The sequence below is a fragment of the Zootoca vivipara genome, chromosome 7, assembly GCF_965207765.1.
Source record: "Zootoca vivipara chromosome 7, rZooViv2.hap1.1, whole genome shotgun sequence".
Classification (NCBI taxonomy): Eukaryota; Metazoa; Chordata; class Lepidosauria; order Squamata; family Lacertidae; genus Zootoca; species Zootoca vivipara.
The window spans coordinates 37857178-37874832 of NC_142590.1; the positions used below are offsets into that span (position 1 = coordinate 37857178).

A 17655-nucleotide genomic window follows, 5' to 3' on the forward strand; every position below is an offset into this window, starting at 1 on the left:
ATTTTTGCCCCCCCCCTCCTCCTTAAAAAAAATAAGAATGATCATAGCAGTAGAGTGTGTGTGTGTCCTTTGGTTATAGCAATGGAGCTGGTCTCGAGGACTTCAGAATAAATGGTTTGTTTTACCTATCACCACTTCCATTTTCCATGAAATGGTTCCACCTTTTCCCACCCTGTATGTCTACACCCCGCTAAACTCTCCAGGACCTCTTTAGAGACCATTTATGTTCACTGATTTTAAAATTAGAGGAACAGTATGAAAACCACATGTACTGTTTGGACTGAGGTGAAAACAAAATAGTGATTATATGGCACTATATAGTATAGTAAAAAGGTAAAGGGGCCCCTGACCATCAGGTCCAGTCGTGTCTGACTCTGGGGTTGCGGCACTCATCTCACTCTATAGGCCGAGGGAGGCGGTGTTTGTCCCCAGACAGCTTCCTGGTCATGTGGCCAGCATGACAAAGCTGCTTCTGGCGAACCAGAGCAGCGCACGGAAACGCCATTTACCTTCCCGCCGTTTACTTTCCCATCCTACTGTTTACCTTCCCGTCCCTATTTATCTACTTGCACTTTGATGTGCTTTCGAACTGCTAGGTGGGCAGGAGCTGGGACCGAGCAACGGGAGCTCACCCCATTGCAGGGATTCGTACCGCTGACCTTCTGATCAGCAAGCCCTAGACTCTGTGGTTTAACCCACAGCCACACCTGGGTCCCTATATAGTATAGTAACCAAAGCAATTCATGGAGAATTCACAAAATGGTAGACTTCTATTAATGTATTGGACTGAGCTGAATGTTCTGTAGCAGGGGAGCCTATCCTGTGGCTCTGCAAGTCTTGTTGGACTGCAACATCCAGCAATCCCAAACAACATGGCCGGTAGTCTGAGCTAAGGGCAGTTGCAAGTCAACTGTAATCTAACCTAGAAGGTGTTCTGGTAAGCTCTGGGTTAGATTACCGCAATGCCTTATACGTGGGGCTGCCTTTGAAGACAGTTCAGAACTGCAGCCAGTGCAGAATCCACCAGCCAACTTGTTGACGGGGAGCAGGATGTTTGATCATATAACACCAATCCTGATCCGCCTTCATTCACTGCCAATTAGTTTCTGGACTCAATTCAGAGTGCCGGTTTCGAGCTATAAAGCCTTATGCAGCTCACGACCCGAATACCTTATGAACCACGTCTCCCCACATGAACCTATCTGGACCCCGCCATCATATTGAGTCCCTTCTTTGAGTCCCTACTCCAAGGGAGCTGCAAAGAGTGGCTAGACAAGAACATGTCTTTTCTCTGGTCGCTCCCCAATTGTGGAATGCTCTCCTCAGAAATATTACACTTGGTGCTGTCATTATAAGCATTTAGCCCCTGAGGGTGTTGAGGTGAGGGGACATAGCATCTTTTGTGCTATGCTCCTTTGCTTATATTCACAGTGCTACTCAATTGCTTATTTGGCACCATTCCCCCCCCCCCGATGTATTCAATGAGAATTAGCTTGTTGGTGATGTCATTCAGGACAAACAAAATCTAACACAGTTTTTTTTTTAATGTCCTCACTCTGAATTTGCTTCATTTTACATTGGTAATATCATCATATAGCCAATTCTCACTGGCTAAATGACAGCTTCACTGCTCTAGTAGAGGATGGCTGATATGAGAGTAAGTTGCCATTGGGATTGTGAAGAGTTCTCCCCCCCTTTTTTCTGAGTGTATTTTGACCTGAGGAAATAGGATGGGCATATCTGCCCAAAAATGTACTTGGAAGAGGCTCTTTTTATTTTTGGCTGTACTGGGAAGGGGCACTTGTCAAGGGAGAGCATCGCAGTCCTGAGTACATTTGGGATTGGTATCTGCAATCATTTAAACACCTTTCACTCTCTTTCTACCAAATAATGGTCAAACAAAAGGAGGGGCGCAGGCAATAGGGGGAAAGTTGTTCGTGAAATGTGCCCAGCTAGTTTGGCTCAGAAATGTTCCAATTTGATCCTTGGAAATGGTTTCTGCAGAAAGTAGGTGACTAGAATGTGGCAGGGAGCTCCCCAAACATTCAGAGAAGTCACCTTTGACTTAAATGAGTCACTATAAGTTTTGGATTCATTAAAGAAAATGGCATGTGCAGACAAGCATGTAATTTCTGCAAAACTGGAGGCTGTCTGTGTGAGTTTCAACTTACTGAAAATGGGACTCTTTCTCTGCCCCTACCGCTGTACGCTACTGCCCCCACCCAGGCAATTGCTGATTCTGAACCTGCAGAGAAGCAATTTTACAGGCTTTGTGGGCCTGGCACACCATATCATAAAAACCTGCTCTGCTGCTTTCGTACAAAAAAACACAATAAAAAACCACCTTGAAGTGCTGACTAATGTCAAACTCTCCCACAAGGTGCTAATTTTCCTCTACTCTCATTTGACTTCAGGTAGAAGAAGCTGTCACGGTTGATCCAGTTTTGCCTGTAGGGTTCTCCCTCTTGCACTCCAGTCCTGTAGGGAGTGGATCTTCATTAAATTTGCCAGGGTTGCATTTTTTTTGGATTCTAAAAGTTCAGCATTGTGCTCTTCATACTGCTTGATACATTTGGGGGTTGGTTGGTTTGTTTGTTGAATGACTCTATTATAGACTCCTGTTTTGTTCCAGTTAAAATTGTAACATTTGAAGCATATGCATTGCGCATCTACTTTAAGTCTCGTATATTATTTGGAGAGCCGTGGGTTGGTCTCTGTTCCTTAATGCATGGTTAGTTCACAGGAGGTAAGAAAAGTTGTGTGTTATGGTTTTAGTTGATTTACAACAGGAATCTGCATTGTGTACTAGGGGTGTGCATTGGATTCAGATGAATCCTGAATTCCAAACTTAAAGTGGGCTGCTTTGAAAGTCAACCATCCACCAGCTGCAGCCTTGCCAGGTCCATTGCCAAACATCAACCTGCTTCAGGGCTTTAATATCAATTGCCTTCAAGTAGCCATCCCACCAAAGTTCCCCAAACCAAAGTGGGGACCTCCAAGGATTTTTGGAATGTTTTGGAAACCTGGGCATTAAAAATGCAATATTTTCCCCCCCCCCAAGTGTCTCATATTTGGAAAATGATAGATTGAGAGGTGAGAGGGGGATCTCTTTTATGACTATCACTAAAGAGCTTCTGATCAGAAGGAACGTTTTATCTCCAATCACCATGCTTTGAGAGAGGAGAACTGAAGTAATTTTTCACTTTGCTGTAGTCCAAAGCTTTCATAGAGCTGCCCTTAAGGGAGATGGCAAACTCCAGGATCGCAGTTTAGTAATGTTTTTATTAAGAAAATGGGGGTGGAAAGATTCAGAGAAAGAAAAACAGTAAGATATTAATGAAGTAAAGCACAAGACAAGATTTCTGGCTGACCTAAACTGTATTGCTATGAAGCTAGGACACTTTATATGAAAACCACATGGGTCTTCAGGTGAAGATAATTGGGAACAGCAACATAGAAAGTGTCTCCCCCCCCCCCATCTGTATGCTGCGTTCCCAGGTGGGCAGATAGGTGGGTTGCAGCAATCAGGTTTTTTTTAAGGAGAGTTTGTGGAGAATCATATGTAATCTGAAGAGCCTAAGAGACTGCTTACGGCTTGACAAGGAAGAGAGCAGAGATGACAAAATGAACTGTCACTTTCTTTCTGGCATCCTGTGAATTCAGAGCATAGGTGCCTTGCTTACTTCACTGTAATGATGACAGAGTCTTTGAATTAGGGAATTCTGAGAAAGGAAAACCCACAATGGCGTAGTGAAGCTTCTTCACAGCAGTGTTCAGACGTGCTGGGCCAAAGCTCATTGTTGACTTAATGATATTCCATTAAGCAATTGCATTAGTTTCCTGCTGCTGCTCTCTCTGCCCAGTCCAGACACTACTAAGGCCAGTCCCCCAATACCCACACATTTACTTTCTCCTCTTTATGTGGAAGAACATCAGCCACCATCTAGGTCAGCCTTCCTCAACCTCGACCCTCCAGATGTTTTGAGACTACAGTTTCCATCATCCCTGACCTCTGGTCCTGCTAGCTAGGGATCATGGGAGTTGTAGGCCAAAAACATCTGGAGCACTGAGGTTGAGGAAGCCTGATCTAGGTAGTATTTAGCTTTCTAAATAAATGTGTCCCGACTCCAGGGGTTGTTAGAATAAGCCAGGTAATGTTGCCCACAGGGTGTTGCATTGTGCCAGCCAAATTTGAAAACAGCTGCTGGATTAATGTCTTATATAACTTCACTGACATTTATGTCGTTGGGCCATGCGGGGTTAGGAAATAAACTCCTGAGGTGGCCACCTTAAATGCTACTTGTTTTAGTTCCCGGGGTTGTGCTTTACTTACTCTAACAGCCAGATGAACAGCCAGATGGTCTGCAAGAGCACCAAATAGCAAACTTCTGACTCTATTTCAGTGGGATCATGGCCAATCTGTTAGTCATTAGATAAATATCAGTGACTGATTTCAAAGCCCCAGACTCAACAAAAGGGAAACATTTTCCCCCTTTACTCTCTTTTGTGTGTCTCTAACCCATCTGCTCAAATGAGGCCAGAAGCAGGTACTCCTTCATTTGAAAATTTCCTACTGTACTTCAGAAACTGTTAATCATTTATGTAAGCATTTCTCAATCAGCAATGTACTCTACAGTGTGTTCTTACTCATCCCCACAGCAATTTTTGATGTAGGTTAGGCAACCCTGACAGCTTTAGAGCTAACACTTTAGAGTCTGAAGAAGGGTCACGGTTACAGTTGTGTCAAACAGAGCTTACCTGTCAAGGGCTTATGAGGGGAGTGTGTGTGGTTGACCACATCTTCTCCCACCCCAAACAGATTGTCCAGTAGCCTCTCCAACTTCCCAAAGTGTTGTCAAACTACGCAAAATCACCCCGGAGCAGAACTATGAAGTAACAAAGATGCCTTCACACAGCTGGTACTGGTAGCATGAGTTTACTCAGGTAAACTTCATGACACGCAGAGCTTTTTTTCCCCAGCTGGAACTTGCCGGAACTCAGTTCCGGCACCTCTCGGGTGGGTGCCATTGCCATTATAAGAGAACAAGGGAGTCGTTCATGGTGACTTCCAGCACCTCTTTCTAGAAAAACAGCACTGATGAGACATGAATTCATTCACACATGATATTATAAATGTTGAAAATGGTGGATTTAACTGTTTTGAGCCACTGTCTGAAAATGGAATGAAATTTCTTACAACAAACATATGTTGTATGTGATATTATTATTATTATTATTATTATTATTATTATTTGTTCAAACCTTCTGAAAAGTAAAAAATGTAAGCGACTATTAATCTTTTTCTCCTCCTCACTTGTTGAGGGAACACAAGCCCCTCATTTTTATTTGCTTGGGATCCCTGACTAACCACAGACATTCCCACTAACATCACTGGAAGTCCCCTGGCCGCAGAACTGCTGCACATTGCCCTGAGTGCGGTCTACTCTGTGGTGATGTTGCCGCTGCCAGATTTCTTATATGTGAGAAGTTTTCCAGCAACCCCGGCTACATATGGCCACGAGGTCATTTGCCTTCTTCCCTCCCTCTTTGGTTTTGTCACACTTATCTCCTCAGCGCTATTGGCCGCTACTTTTCCTACTGCAGCTTATTGGTCTGCAAGTGGCAGTTGTTCATTTCATGTTACTAGATAAACACCACACTGGCGCCTCCGTAAACCTCCCATGACTGAGTTAGCAGCATATAGAGACTTTAGTAAAAACCACTTGTAATTCTCTTTCTGTCCGCTGTAAAAACAACTTCAGTTCAGTTGGGTTGTTGGTTTTTGTTTTTTGCTTTTTTACATTAAGTGTTTGTTTTCTTTAGCTTGGTTTCACTTTATAATGAAAACCTTTCGGATGTAAAGAGGGCAGAAGATGACAGCACTGGGTGGGTTTTATGAAAAAGGAACACAAAACCGGGCTAGTTCACCTTCCACATGCTTCAACTAAATTTTGTTCAGCAAATATGGTGATTTAAAGTTTCGTCAAAAGGGAAATAATTGACATTATGTTGAAGGATAATTCTACACTGTTTAATGACTGAATGGGCTCTTAGACATTCAGGCTTAGATAAAACATATCTATGATTCCAATAGCTACAGCCTCTTTCAGAACTGAAATGCCATGTTGGAAACAGCTGTATCTATTGAAGCTCTGCCTTGCTTGCAGTTCTTGCTTTCAGGAGCTCTCTTAAGTTTAGACCCGACCTTTCTTCTCTCAGACTACTGGCACGCACTGTTTTCTTCTGAAAATATACAGAGTGGCTTGTACCAGTGCTTGTGCTAGTAATAGTCCAATGTGGGTACCCATAGAAACAAGCTACCAGGCATTCATGAAAGCATAGATGGGTAAATTTTAATTTTTAAGAATTACATCCACAAATGCAGAAACAAAGGTTGGTGTTATCACAGTTGAGTTAATTCAGAGTCCATAATGTGGGGGTAGTTGTCTTCCTCCCTTAACTTCTATTCCGCAGTGTCTTGTCTAGTGACAGTTGAACACTATGCCAATGGCAGGTTCAACAAAGCAACTATATAAAAATGTCCCAGTTTGGACTGAGAAACCATGGTTTATTGGCTTAAGAATGAGTCTATCCTAATTCATGTCTTGATTTGTAAGCAGTGATCAGACTACAGTGCCTCGCTTTTCCTCCAACTGTAAACTTTTACTGCATCAATTATACAAACAGACATTGCTGTGACCTTGTCACGTTCATTTCCCTGCCTTGTGTTATGGGAAGGCAGCCATAGTGGGAGGACTTGGCCGTGTTCAGACTCCCCTCACCCTCACCCTGCATTTCCGATTGGGTTAGCCTCCAGCTCCTTTGATTTGTGGGCAGACGGTTCTGCCTTTCCTGCTGCCTCTTCCTCTCTCTCTCTCTGGCTTCCCAAGTTTCCCACAGGAACTCGAGGAATAGGTTGTGCCCACAACTTTCAAGAGGAAACCAGACCAGGATAAGTGGGGAGGGGTGAGGCAGGAGACAATACCCGTTTGACATCATTTCATCTACTTTATTTCAGGTCAAGTCCTTGGTTGGCTGTTGATTTGTTTGTTCATTTTCCCTTGCTGAAGCAAAAGTATCATTTCGAACTCTGAATTTTAGGTCCAAGGCATTTTAAAGTTCAAGTCACAAAGTGGTCACAAACACTGCTAGGATTCAAAAGCAAATTAGGGAAAAGACCATAAGATGGTCTGAATCTTAATGCTATGAACCATGCTGCAGCTGCACTTGCAATAATATTCAGCAGTGTTCCAGTTACCTCATCATAAAAAGGGGGTTGCAAGATCTGGGAAATGTTCAGAAGTGGGGAAGCCAAAATTATAAAGTGGGGGGGGGGGGAGACTTTTCTTCTGGGAAAATCTGGAGGTGGGAAAAATGATCAAGGAAAGACATCATAAGAAAGGTTTATACAATTATAAATAGTGTGTTAAAAGTTGAAAAAGAAAGCACACCATTCTCCAGTAATTGTAATCATAGGACTGTGGGTCACTCAATAAAGTTGGATGCCATGACAGACAAAAGAAGTTACGAAGACTGAGATGAAGGTTGGAACTTGGGGCCCAAATTTGGTTGACAAGGTGGCTGTTGAAATTCATCTACCACCTTTTGCCTACTGCTGACACCTGTTTCGGAGTGTTGGTAGTGACAGCAGAGGTCCTCCCTGCTACACAACACTTCTTTTTTTGGCTGCTATTTTGCTCTGCCCTGAAGATAGGTTTGTTTTCTGTTTGCCGTATTGTAAACCTGGCACCAATTCTATTCCACTGCAGTCTGCTGCGAGGACAGCATCCTAATGTCTTTCTCCTTCCTTTTTTCCCCCTTTGTAGCTGTACCTGCAAGCCAGGTTCACTTGGAGAGGAGCCCGCCTGCTGCGTCCCCTGTTGCAGTTCACACTGATTATGATGGCCTTTTACACAGGGCTTTCTCGTGTTTCTGACCACAAACATCATCCAACAGACGTCTTGGCTGGTTTCGCACAAGGGGCCCTGGTGGCTTACTGCATAGTAAGTGACATGCCATACCATAGAATTGTTTCACTAAACAACCACATGTATCTTATCCTAAGGCAGTGATGCACTATTTGAGTGTTAAAGCCCATCCTAAGAGCAGAGAAAAGCTTTACCCTGGCAGCAGAAAGGTAGTATCAGTGCTAGGTGGACCTCACTGGGGAGAGTGTTGCTGGCACTAAAACCAAGGAAGGATAGACTTAAAGAAGGGAGAAAGGGATGGAGACTTAAATAAGGAAAATAAATGTGGAATGCAGTGTTAGAAACCTAAAATATAAATGCACAGCAAACAGTATCTTTCACATGTAACATGTGGAGTTCATGTGAAACAATTTCCCTCTAAGTATTAGATTGGTGATGTTTAGTGCACGAAAAGAGTTCTCCTTTAATGCATACTAGACTGGACACATTAGCAGGGTGGTTCACACAGGTGAATGTATAAACCATTACAGCAGCCCCCACCCATCCCGAGTTTCGAAACATCTGAAAAGGCAGCTGAATAGATACGTATTTTCTTTCTTCTCCACTGATTCCAAACCACTGTTTGCATTCTGTGAACAATGTAGTCTCTCAGTACCCAAGTACAGATTGAAAAGCTAAGCAGAAATGTTTTTAGCTCTAGAAAACATGCCCAGATTAACGTCTCTTTTTGAGACATTGCAACTTTCAGGAGAACGGTACCAGAGCTTCACAGCATAGGGATAAAGGGTCACAACTCCACAATCAGCACCATGCAGTGCTCTGAATCAGGGCCAGCTGCATTTTGTGAAGTAAATAAACCTGGAGATTTCCAAGCACTGAGTTCCCACATAAGATGCAGTTTGACTATGCAATAACATGAATTGGGAGCACATATATGGGAGGGCAGGTGCTTACTTCTAGGGACCCAGGTGGCGCTGTGGTTAAACCACTGAGCCTAAGGCTTGCTGATCAGAAGGTCAGCGGTTCGAATCCCTGCGACGGGGTGAGCTCCCGTTGCTTGGTCCCAGCTCCTGCCAACCTAGCAGTTCGAAAGCACGTCAAAATGCAAGTAGATAAATAGGAACCGCTACAGCGGGAAGGTAAACGGCGTTTCCATGTGCTGCTCTGGTTTGCCAGAAGCGGCTTTGTCATGCTGGCCACATGACCTGGAAGCTATACGCCGGCTCCCTCGGCCAATAATGCGAGATGAGCGCGCAACCCCAGAGTCGGTCACGACTGGACCTAATGGTCAGGGGTCCCTTTACCCTTTATATGGGAGGGCAGGTGCTTACTTCTTCCCAAAACCACCAGTTCTCCCCTACAAATGCCCTGCCCTCCTCTCTTCCAATTTCACAACCTAGCTGGAAAGAAAAATAATAATAAAACTGCCAGAGAATTGGGGGGGGGGGGGAGAGAGAGAATGCATAAGCGGCCTTCATGCCCCCAGGCCATCAATTTGTTTTCCAGCAAGCGCTCCATCCCCAGTCCTGCATCTCCCACATACACATTGAACCTCAATTGCAATTTCAGTGGGTGAACATCTCCTGCTTACATTTTACTTAGTAGCAGAAGTGATAGTCGCCACTAAGTTGAAGAGACAGAGCAACGACATTCTTCAAAGCTTCCATGGCATTTTTGTTCTTATTTATTTCTGTCGGCGGTTAAACAAACAAAAGATCACCCTGGAAGGAGGTATTGGATATATTCAGAAAATACTTTGGGCAACTTTTTCGCACAAGGAAACAGTTTCTTTTCAGCTCAGGCTTCAATTTGGGTCATGTGGCTTTGCTCTAGACATTATCGCCCGGTGTTAGAGGTAGCTATATGGAAGGCTTTGACTAAGCTCTCCTGTTAGTTGCTCTAAAAACTTTGCTAAAGGGTGGAAGAGGAAAGAGAAGAAGAAGAAGAAGAAGAAGAAGAAGAAGAAGAAGAAGAAGAAGAAGAAGAAGAAGAAGAAGAAGAAGAAGAAGAAGAAGAAGAATGCAATGCAATGCAATGCTGGGGTGCAGTAGGATGCAGATGAATTCAATGCATCGCCGCAAAAACGGTTCTGACAGACAATAAGGGTCTCGATGCGTGAACAGGACACTTTTCACCATTTCCTGTCCAATGACAAGTTACAAATCTCGCCCTGTTTTCCTGACCTGTAAACAGATGGCATGTTTTACTAGGCCAGAGGAGGGGTGAGAGTTCGGCTGCTATAGGCTGACTTTCCTGTGACGAGATAAAGGCCACGGAGGAAGCAGCTGCCTGAGAAACACCACACACATGTACGCCCCTTCCTTTTTATCCCTCTCCCTCCGGTGGCTGCTGCCCTTTTGTATGCTTCAGTCCATCAGGATGTGCAGAGGGTATTGGTCACTTTTAGTCCGGCCCTTGTCCAGCCATGGGGGTGGGGAACAGACATGGCAATAGAAAAGGAAACTAAGAGAGGGGTGGCTACTGCTTCCCTACGTCTTCCCATAATTTCCTGCTCCTAAGGGATGCCCTAAATGTTCATAAGCAACCTGAGTGTTGCTTATGAGTCTTAGATTTAGAAAGGCCCTAGCGTCACCTTTTTCACTGTACTTTATATCCTTTTATGAATTTATTTAAAATTTATGTCCCGTCCTTTGACCCGGACACGTTCTTGCGGTTAAGTTCTTCTGATTATTGGCAATAGGTGCCGGTAGCTGAGGCTAGCCTCTAAGGGGTTTGCAGTATTTGCTTCATCCAAGACCATACAAGATCTTGTTTTGTTTGGAGTTTAGATGCAATCAGAATGGCTGAAATCAAAATGTCTTTTATGAACCACTTTTGTGGTGGCTATAATTGTGTTATGGCAAATTGTGGGAAGATGCAAATCTTAGGGGCCATTTCCTTCTCCTATTCACCTAATCTCATGTTAAGTTGTTTGCTAAAATGTTCTGGATCCAAGTAAAGTCTCTTCTAAGATAATGAATTTAAGAAGGGCATCGATCAGCTGAAATGCTAAGCTACCAGCTTACAACATCATATAGCACATTCCCTGTTGTCTGCTGTTGAGTTTTCTTTATGGGCGGAGAGCACCTTCCACAGGAAGTGGCATAAATCCAAGCAAAAACACTCTGTGCATTTACCTCTTTTTTTGTGTTAAGCAGCTGAAGCATTAGGAAGGTTTAACACACTGTTCTAACCTTAGGAGATCATGTTTCATGATTTTTCAAAGTGTTTTTATAACCTCAAACCTTGCTAAAAGTGAAATACAGTTTAAATGGGAATTAAGGCTACTACCCAAATATCTGATTTAAAGCCACACACGCCATGAACTACGGAGCAAAGGCTAAGAAAGCCAAGATGACGCTCCATCCATAATTTATCCAGTTAGAAAATACAGGCCAGATTGAACCTAATCCCCCATCTGCCACTTCCACCGTGCAACCGCTACTCACTCCTGCCACAAATTGATTTGTCATGGAGCTCTCGGTATAGAATGTGGATATCATCGTGATTGAATCCAGTCTTAGGAAGTGGGTACATGAGAGGCATGGCATCAAAATTGCCTTCCAAACCTTGCTTCTGCCATACTATAGATGAATGGGTACAGACATTTAGCAGTTGTGCTAAAATTAAATGAAGATTTAAATATTTCCAAAATCTAGAAGCCCCACAGAGAACACCAAGTATGCCTATTCCCCCCCCAAAAATACAATTCTCCATCACAAGTAGTGATAGAATATGAGCATGAACCACAAGTACTGCACACCGTCCAACAAAAGCAAGTAGTTGGAAGTGGTTTTGACTAATTTAAATCTCATTGATTTCAGTAGGACAGTCAGACGTAACATTTGCTGCCAGGAGTTCACAGCTCCTTTTCCTCTCGTTATGAAGGGCTAGTGTTATAATGGGTAAGAAATGCACCTTTTTCTCCAGAACCAAAAGAAAGTCTAGAATGCCTATCCATCTCTAATATAGCTTCATTTGAAACAGGAGACTTAATATGCTGACAATTAGGAAAAGGAACTGTAGTTTTGGTTCAGGAACCCTAGTGTTGCCTTCAAAGAGAACATGAAATTTAAATAAGCTAGGGAAAGAGGTTGGTACACTATTTATTTTTCTTTGGTTGCAGCCAACCATCTATTTTTTTCCCCCTGAGTGGAGTTCTGTTTCCTCAAAGAAATAACTGTTTGCTTCAATGCTAATATTTAGATGTCAAACTAACCGATCTGGGAACATAGCAAGACAATTGGAAGCCTGAATGCAAACATTTGCATCCAGTAAAACAAGCAGTCTCTTTAAACAATCAAATACTTTGTGATTTCTCACTCTGAGAAGCCTAGCAGCCTAACTAATGGAAGTCTCGGGAAGTTGAATTGGGAGCACAACTTCTCTAACCCTGCTAGAGCTTCAAAGCAGTATAAAAGCAGTGCTTTTGGTCATAACATATAAACAATAATGCTCTTGCTGGACACATTCGCCAGTAGAATAAGAGCCTCTCACACATTGGTTACTTCAACTGCAGAGCAGAGTGATGGATTTTCGCGGAATTACATTTGTCAATAGATGGGCATATTTCATGGATCAGCTGTTTTATTTAACTCATTATCCTTTCTGTACCTTGTTTTTGCAAGTTCCCACAAACTAGTACAATTTGAAGAAAACACTCCCTGAGATAGAAGTTCCTGTGTTGTCAAACCTCAACAAATAGTTAGTATTTTACCTCCTCATTTGGACAAAGTTCTTGTTCCAAGGAAGATAGTATAATGGTATTAACATGTAACTGCAGATCTAATAACCATTTGATTGATTTGGGTTGCCTATGGGAGTTGAACAGGCAGGGTCATTGAGGCACTGCTGCAGCGACAGCACCATTGTATGCAGGTTTATTAAGAAGCAAGTGCCACTGAGGGCCACTGAGCTTAGTTCCAACCCTGTGGCTCTGTTTGCAACCTGAAACAACTTGGACCTGCCAAACACTTTGATTTTCCTAGAACCCTTAATGACAGGAGTCTCATAAATTGCAGGAGAGATGACATTACATGAAACTATATGTGAAACCACTATATAAAGTCAATTTTTTTTAAAAAAAAATTAGTCTACTATTTAACCCTGGTGTCTACTATTTAACCCTGGTGTCTACTAGTCTACTATTTAACCAAGACCAAAAAGGCTATTTTCAGATATCCTAAACATGTTATCACAGATATTTCTGTATTAAAATTAAGAGGGGAAATCACAAAATAGTAGTTATTGACTGACAGCCCAGAAAATTGTTTTCTTTTGGGGCGGATGGCAGAATTTGGGGGTTCCTTAGCTACTCATATCAAAAGAAAGTACCAATTTAACAGTCTTATCTAGTACATGGATAGTCAATGTGGTACCTCCAAGATGAACTGCAACTCTCATCATCGCTACCCATTGACCAAACTGGCTGGGCTGATGGGAGTTGCTGGGCAACATCTAGAGGGCATCACATTGGCAACCACAAAGGACCATGTGAATACTGCTAGATGGAAATGGAGGAGGTACAGGAGTCCTGCTATGAAGCATGGGATCTTTCCCCCTTTTTTGGTGAGCCACCACCCTCATTTACTGCTGTGGGGAACTTTGTCCTCAAAACTCCAGTTGGAGACAGAAGAGGAGTTGAGATTCCTGGTGGGCAAAAGGGAGAGGTAGTTGTTAGTTGGTAATGAATTGCCTTGGGCTTTCCATTGACTCCAGTCAACATATACAGTATTTAGACGGCAATCCGAATCTCCAGTCTGCCTACCAAATGACACTGGCATCATTCGTCCAGTATGTTCCACACACTCAAAGTATTACCAATGGATTTACACTGGCAGTAGCCTGCAGAAAACAGGATATTTTGGGGGTGGGGATGAGCGAGCCCACGACTCACTGTATCCTGACCCAGCCCATTGCTGTCACTTCTTGACACTGGGCCCAGTCACCACAATCAGGGCAGTCTTGAGCAGGTCGCGCGCCCTGGTGCTGAGGGGCGGAGATCGCTCCGGCGCCCCGCCCTCGCACGGCGCAGCATGGTTTCCGTGCGGCTTCGCCGCGCGGCGACCTGCCTACTGGCCTGGCGCCCTGGCGCACCGCGCCACCGGGGATCTACCTAGAGCTGGCCCTGACCACAATGCGCAATAAATTAGAAATTTGGTAGTAAACCAATTGTAATCCAGCCAGTGAACAAGTTTGTAGCAGCTTGTGTGTTTGCTGTTGTATACAAATATTATAAGTGTTTAATAGCTGGGATTTCTTTGTACCAAGGCTCTAGCACTGAATAGCAGAAATGAGCCTTACTCTCCTGTCGGCAGAGCCTGTGTTCTGTCTGGCCCTTTTCCTTTCTGGCTTCAGAGTTAAATTTTGCAAGGGAGAAAGTACATCAGTCATGCTGGACTTGATACGACTTTGGCTGAGGGAGGATGTCAAAGTTTCCTCCCAGGGCTTTCCTATTGTGTGGCTGCCTCTCTGAATTGTCAAGTGGGAGACTTTTCACATCCGTAAGAGCGGATACGTCATTGATTATTTCAGGGAAAGGTAGTTGGGAATATCTCTTCCTTGACACTATTTCTTTAAAATGACAGAACAGTCATCCTGACTAAGCTTTAATTTTCTAGCTGTGAGGAAAGGGCGTAGGGAAGGGGATGCGGGTGGGTGGGAAGGCAAGGAAATATCAAGCTACCCTGACTGACTAAGAATTACGGAGAATTGACTCCAAAGGGAAGTTTAATTTTAGTCCATTTAAATCACCAGAGGAAGTGAAGCTGTGTGAACTCTTGGTATGCATGTTGACAGCTTATTGATTGTGTGCCGGGTTGTTGTTGTTGTTGTTGTTTAACTGTAAATAATGTTTTTTAAGACTTCTGTATTAAGAAGATTCCCATCCCCTCAGTACATCTCCCTTCCAAACAGTGAATGTATTTGAATTAAAATAGTGAAAGAAACCAATGGGTGTTGGGTGAGATCCAGTGGAAAAGGAGAGGCAGGGAAAGGCATTTTCCATATAAGTAAAAAGTAGGTGAGAAAGTGATGCTCAATCACGCTGTCCAATTACATTTAATTGGGATTCGCTTTCCTGTTGGGGCACTCTTAAGAGAGGCATCCCAGGCGTCCCAAGTTCTAGGTATTTTCTTCCAGATTCCAGATAGATCTCTTGTCCCTTTCCCCCTTTTTGAAAGCATAATTTATTTTTTCTTTGCAATGCCAGGGCATGCTGCGAATTTGATACCAGTGAGATCCTCACCAGGGGCACTAGACATTTATGCAAAGTTGTGCTTTGGGCCTTTGTCCCTGCTAGGTAACTAGCAGTGCTTGGCTCCTGTGAAGTAACTGTTTGCTTTTTGATGGACCAGTCTAGAAGATCTTCAGTCTGGTTCTCATTGTAGCAGGATAGTGTAACTTCAGAACTGTTATGTTTATTAATGGAGGATTCAGATTTCCTCTACATAAACCGGAGCAGGTATAAAAATCTGAATATTTATATTGAATGCTTATATTCGTTTTATTTACAGGTGTTCTATGTCTCAGACCTCTTCAAGGAGAAAACAAAGATTTCTCTGCCCCCACCTCCAATCCGGAAGGAGTTACTTTCACCTGTGGATATCCTTGATCGGAACAATCATCACAACATGGTGTAGACATTTGACAAATATATATATATATTGTTTTTGTTTTGTTTTTGCAAAATGACTGCTGACAGCAACTACCTGCTGCTCTCAATCTCATCAGACAGTAGAATGTAGGGAGAGACTCTTGCCTGACCAATAAGGTCTGACTCTGTGGCCTTTTTTACACTCACAACATTTGCATAAAATGGGTGTTGTTCAAGTAAGTCAAAGGCAACAATTACGAAATAAGTCAAAACACGATGCAGGAATTCTAAATGTGCAATTGGCTGAGTGTTCATGTTGTAGTGAATGCTGAATTGTTCATAGCTTAATGAACACTAAATGATTTCTAGGAAACTGGCCATCTCTGCTTCTGCTTCTTTTATTTGCTATGACAGTTTTCAATTCCTATTAAGTGAGAGACGGGAGAGAAAAATCCTTGCCAACTAGATTATAGCACTATCTATGAAAAATAAGCACTGATTCATGATTTGTGATCACTTTCTAAGTGTAACCTCTTATTTTATTGGTTTTCTTTATCTCCATTCCAATTCGGAACTTACTTTTGGTTTCGGAGATGTATACCCAGTAAAATGTTCGAAAAGTGCCTATTTCCACTACACAAATGCTGCAAGACAGTACTTTTCTATATCCAGTTAGGTGTAGAATCCACTTTCTAAATGCAACCCAGCCTGCTTCACCAGTATCCCTGGTTGTAAAGAGTCATTCCATATTTGTTTTCACCTATCCCTCACTTTCTATATGACATTCTCCATGGTCACAATTATTATCATCACTAATACTTTGGAAAGCAGGTTGGATGTGCCAAATAAGGGACAACACAAGAAACATGGGGCCCATGCCTCTAGTATCTAATGTCAACAGTACTGTATGAATTGTCCAGCCTGCATAGTATTATGCTTGGTGGCCTAGTTTTTTTTAATTAAAAAAAATAAATCCCCTTTTACCATTGACTCAAATAACAAAAGTATTTTCTGAATGGTCACTTCATTTTGGATTCACATATGGATACCTTGTTTGTGGTCAGCCTTGTTCATCTACATTAGCACTATTGGCTCTGGGGTTGAGACTCAGAACATAACTCCTCCAGCTAATGGGCGGACTGCTGGGCGGGACCGCCTTAGCCTGATGTTCGGTCAAATCCCTTTTGTAATTCCCGTGGCTTGAAAAGGGATCATTTTCAACTATTCATTACAGACTAGGCTAAATGCTGCTCTCAGCAACACCAAGGGCACGCGAAGAAAGCAAACCAGAAGAGACCTGCTTCTAGGCTCTCAGGTGCAATTCCAAAAGACAGTTCTTAAATACCTTAAAAGGACTGAACTGCTGATTCTAACCAGGGCAGACTGACCTTTGCACATCTTTGTCATGCAAACGCCGTCCTATCATTTCAATTCTAGCAAGCTATGATTTTTTTTATGAATATAAATATATATAAATATATATATAAATATTATATAAATAATGTATAAAACATTAAAAATTAACTATGTAAAATATTATTTCTGAAACAATTTTAGATATATCCACTATGATCATAAACTGTGTTTTGACCTGTGTTATTTACATGTTGCTGCTTAAAACAAAAAAAGCATTGACTTAATTTTTTATAGTCGACTAAAATATTGTAGGTCTGTGGTAGTAATATTTTAATGAAAGTAACAACTAAAGACAATTGTATAAAAACCATATTAAATTGTCTGTATTTTTGTAATGTTTCTTTTTTTTGTAAAAAGAGGAATATGCGAGACTTTTTGTAGAGTACAAAATTAAAGTTTGTATTTGCAAAAGAAAAAAAACACAAAAAAATGCTGTATAAATGTGCTTTATAAATAAATGTTTCAGGCACAAGTTAATAATGCTGTGCACCCATATTCTCCATTTTGACTATTCCTTGGAGCCTAAATGAAATGGAAGATTATAGCAAGACTGATATTTCCTTGGAAATTTTTACACAAAAAGGGTTTAGTGTTCTGTGCATATCTACATACCAATGGCGATGAAAGGTTATGGAGAATACAGTTCAGTAGTACCTGTTGAATATTTTGCAGAGCTGTTAACGTATAGCCCAAACGATGCCCTGTTTTGAGCATTGG

At 42.4% G+C, this 17655-nt stretch overlaps 1 protein-coding gene across 2 annotated transcripts in view; it reads left to right on the plus strand.

Moving 5' to 3' along the window:
* PLPP3 (phospholipid phosphatase 3) overlaps positions 1-17433 on the plus strand; it is a 67098-nt gene extending 49665 nt beyond the window's left edge. Inside the window, exons 5-6 of one of the 2 annotated variants that reach the window (XR_015951037.1) lie at positions 7827-8874; positions 9252-9895. Coding sequence is in view for 1 of the 2 variants with exons in the window: in XM_035121564.3 (XP_034977455.1) it covers positions 7827-8003; positions 15443-15568 (303 nt within the window). In the remaining variant the exon portion in view is untranslated. Of the gene's footprint in view, positions 1-7826; positions 8875-9251; positions 9896-15442 lie in introns of those variants that run through there. The other variant, XM_035121564.3, reaches the window with a different exon arrangement.
* Positions 17434-17655: the final 222 nt, after the last annotated feature.